The sequence below is a fragment of the Sceloporus undulatus genome, chromosome 4 (genome assembly GCF_019175285.1).
Source record: "Sceloporus undulatus isolate JIND9_A2432 ecotype Alabama chromosome 4, SceUnd_v1.1, whole genome shotgun sequence".
Classification (NCBI taxonomy): domain Eukaryota; kingdom Metazoa; phylum Chordata; class Lepidosauria; order Squamata; family Phrynosomatidae; genus Sceloporus; species Sceloporus undulatus.
The window spans coordinates 33,259,164-33,273,851 of NC_056525.1; the positions used below are offsets into that span (position 1 = coordinate 33,259,164).

The 14,688-nt window shown below is 45.4% G+C and overlaps 1 protein-coding gene across 6 annotated transcripts in view; it reads right to left on the reverse strand.

Moving 5' to 3' along the window:
* Window positions 1–14,688, reverse strand: part of PLCG1 (phospholipase C gamma 1) — a 140,069-nt gene that overhangs the window by 59,553 nt on the left and 65,828 nt on the right. For 4 of the 6 annotated variants that reach the window (XM_042464871.1, XM_042464872.1, XM_042464870.1 and 1 more), the window contains exons 5-6: window positions 1,417–1,501; window positions 767–850 (exon numbers count right to left, since the gene is read on the reverse strand). In XM_042464871.1, coding sequence (XP_042320805.1) covers window positions 767–850; window positions 1,417–1,501 — 169 coding nt within the window. Of the gene's footprint in view, window positions 1–766; window positions 851–1,416; window positions 1,502–12,180; window positions 12,210–12,878; window positions 13,305–14,688 lie in introns of those variants that run through there. The other 2 variants (XM_042464873.1, XM_042464874.1) reach the window with 2 other exon arrangements.

The following is a 14,688-nucleotide window of genomic DNA, read 5'->3' on the forward strand; positions in this document are numbered from 1 at the left end:
TTAGCTGCTTTTTGTGCTGGCTGTACTGTGGTTTAGTGCTTTTGAAGCACTCCCTGTGCAGCTTCCAGTCACTTTTGGGGCATGCATCATGTGCACACTCCACTCCCAAAAGCCACTTTTTCCTGTCTGTCTGTTTCAAGCCTGAGTCACACATGTAGAAACCATTTTTGAGAAGTTTGTGAGATAGGAATTCAAGCGCATTATGAATACACAACTGCCTCCTGACTTGATCAAGGAAAAAGTGTACAATTTAGATTTTATTGAGTTCATATACCAGAAACAGCACATATAGATAAAGCATAAACAAAGGCAAGGATAAAGCATTTGGAAAGGCAGCAATAGAAAATAATGTTGCCTAAATTACTGTATTTACTCATGTACAAGTCTAGAAATTTTAGTAAAAAAATTAACCCAAAACCTCAAACTCGACCTATCCATGGGTCAATGTAAGTAAGGTAGTTTAACGCCTATAAAAAAATGAACCCTCCATTGATGAAAGGCAAGAGCATAATCCATCCAACGTTTAGTATGAGCACAAACATTTATGCCTGCTGGAATTTTGTAAGTTCTTTGGCATTATTTTCCTTTGCTTCATTTAGATCCTTTGTTTCATGCTCCTAAGTTTTACCCTCGACTTATCCACAGGTCATATCAAAATCTGTAATTTTGGCCCCAAAACCTGCCCTTTACTTATACGCAAAGTCGACTTATAATCAAATATATATGGTATACATATTGTCAAGTACAAAAATAAAATGTTGCTCACTCCTTTCTGCGCATTGTACATGAGGCTCTGGTACAACTGGGCAAACTGTCCATATGTGATATCCCCATTCCTCTGTTCCACATCCTGAAAGTAGGCATTAGGGAGAAAATGTTATTAATAAATAATGCTTGCCCCCATTCATGTATGAAGGATATATAAAAGATTAATTATTCCATTTGTGGACAACACAGCATGTTTAAGAAGACTGGGCTGACTTTAGTATTATATACTCTCCTCTTTTTGTTTAATACGGCAGCCTTTGTGATTCAGTCATGGTTGAACCATGTGTCTTAAATTTAAAAAGCAAGTGGATGCAGTCAGAATCTATCTACTCTTAACTCAAAGGCAAGGCACACATTTTACATGCTGATGGGCCCAAGCCCATTGGGGCAGTTAAAACGATCAATTGATGGAAAATATATCTTTTTGGGTCGACAATATTTGTCTAAATGAACAAATAATTTGACCAGATAACAGACAGCATCGTATTTCTAGATCAAACCTTTCTGGATCAAAACATACCTAGCCTGAATGAAATGATCCTGAGTGAACATTCTTGCTTACCCATGTAAGAAATGTTTTCTTAGTGCAGTTCATGACAATGATTGCCAAGTGGCTGCATGCATGTTTACAGGAGAGAAAAGACTTACTGTTAGCCTTTCACGTAAAAATCTCATGTTGGGAACACGGTAGTTGACTTGTGAGAGCATGTTTTTCAGATCCTTTGCAGAAATCCTAGATTATCAAGAGTAGAATAAAAAAGATAATAAACTTGGGGATATTTATTTATGCAGAGTATTTATGAACTGCCTACTAACCAAAGTTGCCGAGGCTGCATATAATATCCTTAAAATACACTAAATTAAACTGAGAGTTATAAAGAGAAACAAAAATATATACTGGCCTAGTACTCAAATGTTTCAAGTGCTGTTCTACTGCTGACTTTCAAAGCCACAGCTGGCCTCACAGAAATCACAGCCATGTGTAAAGTTTTTCGCTGCTGCTGACTCCTGTAATTTCTGGCTCTAGAGCAGGGTTGGTTCAAGACTTTTTGTTACCTGGGGCAGAACAGGGCTGAAGAACACACAGCTTTCAGTGTTGTGTTGCAGCAGTGTGGCTGCAGTAAATGATGCAATAGTATGTAAACTGGGAAAGTGCAGGATTCTGCTCTAGCTCATCCTAGTTCAGCTATGTCTGCCTGCCTACAACAGGCAAGATAAACAACAACTACCTCCAGAATCCCATACTGAGCATGTGTGAACAGCAAAACAGAAAAGGGAGTAAAGCAGAAAAGCCTTCCTCACCAGCTTACCACAAGTTAACAGGCAAAGATCTATAAGACTGGACACCAATACAGAAATCATAAGGAAAGTGGAGGATACTGAAAGACAATGTTATCCCTGGATGCATTTTGGAAAAATCCACCATGTGGTCTCTAAAAGGCTCAAAATGTTTTTTTGCTTACTTACACAAGGCTTAACTGAGCTGGCTGTTTCATTTCATATGTGCATATGGTTCACTTTGAATAAAAAGTCTACTGAGATATGTAGAACTGTTCTTCCTTTTGGAGGTTTAGGAACCTATCCCTTTTCTTTCTACTTTACTTCTGGCTCTGGTATTAAATTTTCCATTAGAGCAGTAAAGTACAGGAACATATATACTATATAGTAAGAAAGCAAAAAAGCAAATATTTACGATCGCTCTGTGACATCTAAAATGCACTGCTTAGGATGGCTGCCTCATCCTACCTAGATGATAGGGCGGATCCTGCTCTACTGGCAGGAACAAGAGACACCAGAGAGGAGAGGGGAGAGGAGAAAACTCATTTACAAGTCTTATTTTCAGTCTTCAGATGTTGCAGCTGCGTGATATACAACTGAGTTGTATTTCTTAAAACAGCATGAGCTTTCCCTTTGAAGTATATGTTCTTTCTAGGGCAGAGACATATAGAAAACCCACTAGAAGCCTATTCAGATTGGAAAAATATAGGCCAAAACACACCAGAAGCAGAAAATGTAGTTACTGTGAAGTAAAATTACAAAGCCTATAGACTAGAGCAGGGGTAGGCAACCTTTTTGAGCCGGGGGCCGGACTGCAGTCCCTCAGACAACTGGGGGGCCGAAGCGGGGGGGGGGGGCTTCCACCCTCCGGGGCGGAGCCGCATGCCAGGGCGGAGCTTCCACCCTCCAGGGGCGGGGCCAGTGCTGGAGGCCTCCCCTCCTTTGCCGGCCCCTAATGGGGCCCCAGGCCCCGTCAGAGACCGGCAAAAGAGCCGGCGGGGGCCGCCAGCGCTGGAGGCCTCCCCCTCTTTGCCGGCCCCTGAGGGGGCCCCAGGCCCCATCAGAGGCCGGCAAAAGAGCCGGCTGGGGGCGCTGGAGGCCTCCCCCTCTCTGCCGGCCCCTGAGGGGGCCCCAGGCCCCGTCAGAGGCCGGCAAAAGAGCCGGCTGGGGGCGCTGGAGGCCTCACCCCTCTCTGCGCTTCCAGGGGGGCCCCAGGCCCGCGTACGGGCCGGCAAAAGAGCCGGCTGGGGGCGCTGGAGGCCCCCCCTCTCGCCGGCCCCTGAGGGGGCCCAGGCCCCGTCAGAGGCCGGAAAAGAGCCGGCTGGGGGCGCCAGTGCAGGAGGCCGGCCCCTGAGGGGCCCCAGACCCCGTCAGAGGCCAGAAAAGAGCCGGCTGGGGGCGCCCAGGTGCTGGAGGCCTCCCCCCTCCTTGCCGGCCCCTGAGGGGGCCCCAGGTCCGTCGAGGGCTGCCAAAAGAACCGGCTGGGGGCGCCAGTGCTGGAGGCCTCCCCTCAGGGCCCTTCCTCCGCCAAACCTCCCTCCGGAGAGAGAGGTTTGGCGGGGAAAGACCCCCAGAGAGCCCAGGACGCCAGCCCACCAGGCCCTGGGCTCCCTCAGGGGTCCTTCCTCCGCCAAACCTCCCTCCGGAGAGAGAGGTTTGGCAGAGGAAAGACCCCCAGGGAGCCCAGGAGGGAGCAGGAGGACCCCCGCTTCCCTCCCGCCCGGCCCTGCCCTGCCTAGGACTAGAGGAGGAGCCCTTCTCTGGAGGCTGGCGGGCCAATGGGGGGCAGTGAAGCTCCAAACAGCCCGCCCCTGCCAGCAGCCATTGGCCAGCCAGCCCAGGAGGAGAAACTCCTCCTATTCCGCCCTCCACGCAGCCCTGCAGGCACACGCAGGGCTATAGGAAGCTGTTGGCAGGTGAGCAGCGGCAGCGCACTCTGTGGCCGCCCTCCTCGCCGCCGCCATACCGCCTGCAGCAATCGGCGGCAGGACCGGGCTGGGGCCGGTCTTGCCGCCTCCGCGGGCCGGATTAGGCCCACACCAGGGGTTGCTGACCCCTGGACTAGAGCTTACTAATGGTGGTATTCTGTAGATACTAGCTGAAATAGAACACTATTGTATCCTATGGGTCCTTTCTCAGTGAAGACTGAAATAAGGTCAAAAGAGGTTATCTATACTAACAGCTTTAGATTTAATATTATTAATTATTATTATTATATTATTAACCACTTATTGTTACACAGCGCTGTACAGCAACTTTTTTAGTTAGACGGTTTCCCTGCCCTCAGGCTTACAATCTAAAAAGACATGACACAGAAGGAGAAGGGGAGTGGTGACGGGAAAGGGTAAGAGTCCAGCAGTTTCATCTCAGCCTCCGAGGCCTGGACCAAGGCAGATGGACGTGAAGGGAGGGCTTGGCTTCAAATGGAAGGTTAATCATCATCCAGGGAAAATACATACTCACAAGTAGAATAATACATATACAAACATAGCAATACAGGAAATAGAGATCGATAAACAGCCAACAACAGAACATCAGATAGTAAGCGACAATTATGGCGATGCCTGGGAAGGCTTCTCTGAATAGGATGGTTTTTCAACTCCGTTTTGAAGCTGGTTAAAGAAGTGATGGCTCTTGCTTGGGGAGGAAGAGGTTCCAGGAGTGAGGGGCAGCAAGTGAAAAGGGGCGAATCCGGGATGGGGCAGAGGAAAATCCTGGGCTGGGACAGGAACCCTTGACTATCAGAACAGAGGGCCCTGGTGGGAAGGTGAGGAGAAAGAAGGTCTGATAAGTAAGGAGGGGGCCAGTCCATGGAGGGCTTTTAAACGTCAACAGCAGGAGCTTTGACTGAATACAGAAAGGGAGTGGGAGCCAGTGAAGGGAGCCAACACAGGAGAGATGTGGTCAGAGCGTGGGTGGAAGTGATAATGCGTGCAGCTGAATGCTGGACAGAGATTAAAGACGGGGTGAGAAAAAGGAAGCCCAGCCAGGAGGACATTACAGTAATCAAGTCATGAGATCACAGGGCATGGACCAGGATCTTGGCAGTAGAGGGCGAGAGATATGGTCGGATTTGGCATATTGTACAAAAAGAATCTACAAGCCTGGCTGTGGTCTGGATCTGAGGGATACACGACAGAGAAGAGTCAAGATAAAGCCAAGACTAAGGGCTTGCTGGACTGGTTGAAATGGAAATGTTGTCCACAGAGACAGAAAAGGAGTGTTGGAGTGTTGAGACTTAGGAGGGAAGACAAGAAGCTTCGTCTTGAACATGTTGAGCTTCAAACGCCAATGGCGCATCCACTGCGAGACAAGACGAAACTTGCTGTTCAAGCCTTGGAGAAAGGTCAGGGGTGGAAAGACACACCTGGGTGTCATTGGCATACAGATGGTAGGAAAAACCAAAAGAGCTAATGAGTTTACCTAAGGACAGTGTGTAGAGAGAAAACAGAAGGGGACCCAGAACAGAGCCCTGGGGAACTCCAACAGATAAGGGAACAGGAGAAGAAGTCAGACCCCCTGCAACTACTGCAAAAGGTCTGCCAGACAAGTAAGATCTAAACCAGTCAAGAACAGAGTCTGAGAACCCAAGGTCAGAGAGTATGTCAATTAGGAGACAGTGATCAACAGTGTCAAAGGCTGCAGACAAATCGAGAAGAATGAGAACAGAGTAAAGGTAAAGATAAATATATTTGTTTGCATTCCTAGCATCTCTTGGACAGTTTTTGGAAACTGTCTAGGAAATTATTTCTCTTCAAAAAGCACTGGGCAACATACAGACAGAAAGAGACCAGGAAAAAGCACACTGTGATGTTTCCTGGACTGTATGAGAATGTTTTTTCAAAAGAATGGAACATGCCATTTCCCCAAAAGCATTTTTGTGGGTTTTTACGGCTATGTGGCCATGTTCTCAAAGAACACAGCCACATAGCCCAAAAAACACACAAAAAAACTATGGATGCTGGTTGTGAAAGCCTTTGACTTCACACTTTCCAAAATCTGTTTGTTTTGTCCCTGTGAGAATTGTCTGGAGTTGGTATTCAACACGCAACATGTCCCCCAGCAAATAGATTTGATAGAAAGGGACTCTGAAAATTGAAAAGATTGAAAGCATAGGATACTGACATCCTGAAGTTTATTCTATGCTTGCTAACCATTTCCCGGTTTTATTCTATTTTATGAATGCAAGTAAATTCGCCCCTCCATTTTCACAGGGGATCCATTCCACACACACACACACACACACACACACACACACACCCCATAAAAACAGAAACTTGCCGATAATCAAGCCTTATTGGCTTGAATGGCAGTGCACCCCATTTTGTCCCCTCCATTTGCCACCCACAAATGGGTGACGGACGTGGATTTCAAGTCTGCGAAAATGGAGGGGCGACTGTATTTTTAAGATGAACTGCACAGTAGGTTGCCAGAGATGCAGAAGACATTGTGTTACGTTATGAAAATGATATATGAGCAACTTTTAATGAAAATTACATCCCTACTTTAGGAACATAAAATTCATCATATATAATCTTGTTTGACATTAAATTATCATGTTTTATAGAATAATAGAATTGTAGCGTTGGAAGAGACCACAAGGGCCATTCAGTCCAGCTCCCTGCTATGCAGAAACTCTCAATCAAAGCATCCTCGACAGATGGCCATCAAGCCTCTGTTTAAAGACCTCCAGGGAAGGAAAATCCACTACAGTGCGGTGGTGATGTTGTCGCACCGCGCGAGAGCGCCTAGAGCGCCCTTTCCGCAGCACGAGGAGCTCCGAAACAGAGCTCCTTCCAGCTTTGCGTCGCTGGGCGCAGCCTTTACATGGCTGCGCCAGCGACGCAGAGGAGAAAGGGGCCAAGCAGCCCCTTTCTCCTCCTCCCCGCCACCATCGGACACCCCAAGGACACCCCTTTTCAGGCCGCGGGGGAAGCGGCCTTTTGCTGCTTCCCCGTGGCCTGGAAAGTGGCAGATCGGGGCCTCGGAGGCTGCCATTCTGGCAGCTGAGGCCCCGATCTGGCGGGGAAAGGGCCGAATACAGGCCGCCCCAAAGGGGCGGACTGTAACGCGCCTAAGATGATCAATTTAAGACTATCGTACTTTTGCCACATAATGAGAATGCACGGATCACTAGAAAAAAAACAATAATGCTAGGAAAGATAGGGTAGAAGAGAGTGGAAGACCACAAACCAGATGGATAGACTTAATCAGGGGGGTTGTGGACAAGGGTTTTCAGGATCTGGGCAAGGCAGTGGAGGATAGGGATTCTTGGAGATGTCTCATCCACAGGGTCGCCATGAGTTGGAAGCGACTCAAGGGCAGCTAGCAACAACAACAAATATGATCCTGGAATTTGCAATTTAGGGAGAGGTTTTTAGAATTCTCAGTCAGCACCTCAATAAACTAAAAATCACAGCATTCCACTGGATGCCACCATGACGATTAAAGTGAAATCATAGCACTATAATTGTGTAGTATGAAAGAGTTCATATGTGTTATCTATATGTCCAATGGCAAACTTCACATACGAGACTACCAGTTGACATGCTACTATTAGCTATGAAAAATAAATGGAACCACCATGCTCATAGGCAGTGTGCAATCATGTTACAATACATACGTTTAAATCTGCCCATAAAACAAAATGGAGACTATTACTGGCTGTTCAATGGCATCTATACATTAATTTCTAGATACATATAACTATCCATGTATGAGGTGTGTCCTTTTACCATCCAGAGGTTAAAAAAGCATGGTTTTCAAACAGGTAGTAAGCAACATTTTGTTATATATGCCCTGTGCTTTTGAGTCCTTTAAAATGAATCCATTTTCATTTTCACTGTAACTTAGCATCTGGAATCATTTCCTTTGATTAAATCCACTCAGACTGTTTGCTGTGTTTACATCACAAAGAAATGTATGGGGCAATAGAAAGTGAAAATAACCCAGTTTTGTGAGCTTCTGAATCAAGAGGGAACCCACTTTGAGTGCACAGTGTACCATGGCAAAAATCTCATTAAGCTCATAGTACATGTACTATGCAAAGATGCATTTTGTATTGTAAAACTTAAAAATATTAATTAAAAAAAGATGCAAAGGGCCCTGCTGGGTGACTTTTATAAGTCTTTATAATCAATCCTCTCTTGCTCCTTGTCCCAAATAGGTTGCTGCCAGACTGCAGTTTGAAACTATGCCATGGCTCCGTCCTATGGAATTCTGTGACTTATAGTTTGTTGTGACACATAAGATCTCTGACAGGGAAGGCGAACTATCTCACAAAACTACAAATCCCAGGATTCCACAGCATTCAGCCATGGCAGTTAAAGTGGTGTCAAACTGCACAGTTTCTGGAGTATGGCAGCTATCAGCTTGTATAGACCAGCATTATACACCAGCCTCAGGGCAGAGTGGGGGCGTCCACACGACGCACACCTCAACGCTGCCCTGACTCCGCCGTCATGCTGTGCACCCAACAGCACAGCATCACGATGCTCCTTTGGCACTGCATCCAAATGACGGAGCACCAAAGGAACACCAGTAGTTGCCGCTGCGGAAAAATCAGATCAGGGCCGTGGCAACTACATGCCATGGCCCCGATCCAGCACTGAAAGGGGCAGTCTGTTTAGCTCCTATGTTGCACTTTTATTAATCTACCTTAAAGCCCTTGAAAGACAAAGACAAAACATCTAAAACGAAACACCACCTTGAGCCATGATCTAAAAAAGCAGGAAAGGTACAGGTGGGAGAAGGTATTTCCCAAAATTTGCTTGCCAGAACCAGATATGATGTGTACTTTCTATGGCGGGATACGGACGGGCAGGGGAAGACGTCTTGGAGGTGTATTCTGCTGAATACGGAGCCTCCAGACCGCCCGCCCCGGGGGCGTGGCTCAGGTGTATGGGGCTTCCACATGGGGGGCAGTGAAGACGCCTCACCTGGGGCCGTTTCTGACCCAGTTTCCATACCGCCGCCTTGGAGGACGCCGCAAAGAGAGAGGCAGCTTCCTCACGGGCAGCCAAAAACGGGGCTTTTTTTTTTTCTTTTGCCGGCTGGTAGATGCGCAGCTGCGCAGCTGCGCCGCTCAGCACCGGCGGCAGAAAGCATATGTGCACATTTAAAGCACCCAAGCCCCTTTAAACTTTTTCCCCCACCCTGGCCAAGAACAAAGGTGGTCTCCTGCCAGCTGGTGATCAGCTGGTGTTGGCATCCTTGTCCGCTTGCACATTGCCAATGTCACCAGCATCATGGATGCCTCCTCTCCTTTGGTCCCCGCGCTCTTGCTGAATCTGCAATGCACAGCCACAGCTGTCGCCGCTGCCACCGCTGTCCCCCTGCCATCCCCCATCACCTCCCTTGTACATATGTAAATATTTAAAGTTTTAGTGTTTTTTTATTGTTAGGTGAAAATGGCGCAGGAATGTGTGTAGGGGTGCACTTTAAATTCCAAACTTTCCACGATTCTAGCAGCGCATGTGTACATGCAGCTCTAGGGTTAGGGTTAGAGTTAGGGTTAAGGTTACGAGTCTTAAAATGCGCTGCAGCTGTGCTGCAGCTTCCACACCTGCATGGCAGCTGATGCTGCAATTAAAGCCTGACTGCAAACTGCGCATGTTCCAGGACCCCAACTCATTATGCGACGCAGCAGAGACGAAGCTTTTAAATGGGCAACTTAAATTAGCGGCGTAGCAATTCTGGCGTACCGGTGCAGCAGCTTACAGACGGAGATGCGCAGCTGCGCACTACTGTATATAGAAAAGAAGCGGGGAAAAGCAGCACCTTTTTAATGCCGCTTCTTCCCTCTTGGGGCGTGCGGGTGGCGTGTTCATGGCGGCATTCAGGTAAGGGCCGTCTGAAGGCTATACCTTCATGACGTCATGAACACACCCCTTTTTGCCCATCTGTATCCCGCCAATCACAGAGCTACTAGTCACTAGTATGAAGCTATGGCAGAAAAGGCTGTAGTATTATCATTTCTACACCAGAGGGAGTCCCATTAGAAAAAAATCATTGTACTGCAGTAGTTTTCAGCACTTCTCAATCCTTAACAACACTGATTGCCATTTGAAAAGATCGTGCAGTAGCTGCATGGTTGGCTTCAGCACATTTGCAAATTATTATCCCAAAGATGGAAAAACTGGGTAATGTAAAAGTGTGATGAAAGAGGGCTGAGATAGAGAGGGAGACATGTGGAAGCATATCCAGCCACTTCAGCATCTAGTGATTATTGCATGGATCCAAACAAGTCACACTTACAATGTGCCACACTGACCACTGAACCTAATGAGCAGTGGCTGCAATCCAGTACAGTGTAGTTCCATTTGTGGACCTACACTAGGTAGACTCAGGTCATACCATCATCCAAACCACCACAGCACTCAAAAAAGGACATAGACAGGTGTAAGTGAAATCCATGCATGCATATGCCACTACAGTACTAGGATGCTAGCTACAGTCTGCTGCATGGCTCTTGTGTGAGGCTCTGGTGGGGTGAGTGTGTTGGACGAACCAAGCACACCAACTTTCAGTCGCTTTCTTCAATTTGAGCAACAGTTTTACAAACGACTGTTGTTGCTGTGTTCCTTCAACTAGTTTCTTTTTTTTAAAAAAAAAGAATATTCGTACAAATGTAAAACTAAATACAAAACAAAATTCGTTTTGTTCAAGTAGTTTCTGATTTATGGCAACCCTAAAGCAAACCTATCATGAGGTTTTGTTGGCAAGATCTGCTTAGAAGAGGTTTACCACTGCCTTCCCCTGAGGCAAAGAGCATGTGACTTGCCCAAGGTCACCCAATGGGTTTCATGGCTGAGCTGGGAATCGAACTCAGCATAAGCAATCCATTGCCATCTATGCACGAAAGACTACCAAAGCCCCAAGACTACTGCCTCCCCTTCTTTAACCACAATTCACTCCTTAGGTGGGAGCAAGGATGATTGCTCCCATGCAAAACAACTGCAACAAACTAATCAATTTGCAGGATCCTTTAAATGATTACTGTCTTGGGGCTAATCTACACGCACATGTATTATGTAAACTGCTGTGGATTTTCTCACATTCACATTAATTGTCTTCACTTTCCTGCACAAATTCGCATCTATTCGCCATACAAAACAGATGGATGGCTACATGTTTGATAATGTGCATCCTTGCAGATACTCCAGTAAAAAAACATGATTCCTTTTTATACAGAGTTTATGGAATTTTTCGAGGGGGGTGGGCTCCAAAAATCCCAAATCCTACCAAACCATGTGTGGCTGGATCACAGTCTCTTGGAATAGAATGAGGAGTATTTTAATCATAGAGACAAGCCCCTAGTGATCTCACCATTTTTACACTGAAGCTGCTGTGGGATGTGTTGTTTTTGTTTTGTTTTGTTTTTTTACATACTTAAAATAACTGTGTTTGGCCACAAGACAAGTTCTAATTGCGATATGATGGTAATAACATTTATTAAACTAGCTGAAAAAAGCACAAAAAATCACTTTGTAAGCTTTCAAAACTACAGGGTCCTTCATCAGGCAAAGGTGTTTTTAAAAACATGCCTGGAACACAGGTGAGGAGAAATGATAGTGCAATCTGCATTCTGTCCCGAGATGCTGTGTGAGGAAAGACTATCAAATTAGACTCAGATCACATGGAGAATAAGAAAAGCAATTGGGCCCTTGGGAACAAGAAAGGAAATACCGAAATCTCTCAGCCTAAGTTACTTGCTAACATCACAGCTTTATTTCAAGCATTCCAAATCTATACTGGGGAACAAGTACAAATCTGGCAGAGCTGTACAGCATTAAAAAAGATTTTAAAAAATATTTCCTGCATCTTTACTGCAACTTCTTGCCAAAGATGATGTGTGTGGATTCCTCCCTTATATTTATTTAACACAAGTATGCAAGGTAGGTTGTGAATGTGTGATTAGCCCAAAGGAATCCACTGAGTGCATTTTGATGTCACAATAAGCCAGAATCTTAAAACACAGGAAAGCCAAGCACAAGCCTTTAATGGCATACATCAATTGTTTTAGGACTCTGATTTATTATTTCTGAGGGGCATGCTGGTTAATGTTATTCAGTGGCTCCTTTTTTACTGTGCTGGGGCTTGTGACTCTGGTTGTTGAGGCACCACGCATCATACCTGTTGATTAACATATCACATCAGGTGAAAGATCTGTCATTGGTTAAGTCACTGCCACCTGCAGAAGGAATAAAGATTTTCAGACCAGCGCTTACCATGGGGTAAGTGCTGGTAAAATGCTGCTAAAACGATTAGGAAGCATGTGTGTGTGAAAGCCTGATGCTCTTCCTAAACATCAGGAATCATTCATTCACCTCCAGCGTCCTTGAATCGTTCGGGGAGCAGCCATTTCCCATTTTCTTCATAGACACATGAAGAAAATGGCAGCCATTCACATTTCAGGAGGCCTTACTCTGGTAATCTAACTGTCATTGCCTCTAATACAGAAAATGCCAAAACAAACAACAGCCCATCTCTTTTTCTTGCAATAAAAATACTCTTATAAAAAAACACTCCTGCCAGTTGTATCATTGTTCTTCCCCTCTCAGACTGGAGACAGTGAAAACAGGAAAACTAAGTAGTATTATATATTTAAAAAGTACACACACAGAAACAAGAGTGAATAACAAAAGCTCATTTAGAATCTCAGTCTGGCTTATTATATCCATTGAGATCACTTAAGTGTTTCTCTACTTTGCAAGCATTTCCACTGTGTTCAAGTCCTCTAAGCAGAGCATTCATAAAGCAGGTGGCAATCATCTCCTGAAGTCATCACAAGACACAAGCTCATCAACATGTAAATTATACAACAAATGTACCTCTCTCTCTTTTGACAGATGTTGTTCATACTTTACATCCACACTGCACTGATGTTGTAGGGAGCCTCATCCCAGATCTTAGCCAAATAACAATCAAGCCAAAGTCTCTTGCCCAACAGGAAATAGGAAGAATAATTGCACAAGGGAGAAAGGACACAAGTAAGCAGCAGCCAAGCAGTGAGACAGCATTTGGCACTAGAAACACAGCTGAAAGGAAATTGTACATTTATTTATATGCTGAGGAAAGAGAAAGAGAGGCAAAGGGTTTCTCAACTCCAGTACCAAGCACAATAGGTGCCAGGTTTAATACTCAGTAGGGTTCCTAGGCCTTGAACAGTTGTGCAAAAATAACTGTGGAGCATCATCTCCCAACATATCATTGCAGCAGTCAAAAATCCTGCATGGTGACTGGTAAGGGAGGATGCTATGAGGTAAAAAAACCAGGAAGCCACTAAGACTGCTGCTGAAATAAGGTGGCAAATGTGATGGCAGCAAATTAGGCGGTGGTGTGGCCCCTGTGACTTCCACTAGGGCCAATGCAGCCCCCTGGAACTAACAAGATGCCTATACTATCCTACAACCACATCTGCTCAAACAGCTTATTTGCCATCAAGTTGAAGGGCAATGACATTCTTAGCTGATTCTATGTACGTAAAATGTGATCTTCCTTTTTTCCTACTGCCTTCTACCTTACCAAGCATTATCATGTCTTCCAATTAAACATGTCATCTGATAATACATCCAAAATACAACAGCCTTTAGTCACATTAGCTTCTAGGGAGAGTTCAAGCTTGATATTCTTTAAGAGCCAAATCTAATCTCTTTCTTTGATAAAATTATGAGCTTGGTAGATGAGGGGAATGCTGTGGATGTAGTGTATCTTGATTTCAGTAAGGCCTCTGACAAAGTTCCCCATGACATTCTTGCAAACAAGCTTGTAAAATGTGGGCTAGACAAGGTAACTATTACATGGATTTGTAACTGGTTGACCGGCCGAATGCAAAGGGTGCTCAACAATGGCTCATCTTCATCCTGGAGAGAAGTGACCATTGGGGTCCCACAGGGCTCTGTCCTGGGGCCAGTGTTATTCAACATCTTTATCAATGACCTGGATGACATGATTGGGAGCATACTTATCAAATTTGCAGATGACACCAAATTAGGAGGAATAGCTAATACTTCAGAGGACAGGATCAACATTCAAAATGACCTGAATAGACTAGAAAGCTGGCTCACAGCTAACAAAATTAAATTCAACACGGAGAAATATAAGGTGCTGCACTTAGTGCCGAAAAATAAAATGCACAGATATAGGATGGGACACCTGGCTGAATGAAACTACTTGTGAAAGGGATCTGGGAGTCCAAGTACACCACAAGTTGAACATGAGTCAACAGTGTGATGCAGCAGCTTAAAAGGCCAATGCAATTTTAGGCTGCATCAATAGTGTCTAGATCAAGAGAAGTAATAGTGCCACTGTATTCTGCTTTGGTCAGGCCCCACCTGGAATAATGTGTCCAGTTCTGGTCACCACAATTTAAAAAGGATGTTGAGAAACTGGAGCGTGTCCAAAGGAGGGCAACTAAAATGGTGAAAGATCTGGAAACCATGCCCTATGAGGAACGACTTAGGGAGCTGATGATGTTTAGCCTGGAGAAGAGAAGGTTAAGTGGTGATATGATAGCCCTGTTTAAATATTTGAAAGGAAGTCATATTGAGGAGGGAGCAGGCTTGTTTTCTGCTGCTCCAGAGAACAGGACCCGGAACAATGGATGCAAGCCGAAGGAAAAGAGATTCCACCTCAACATTA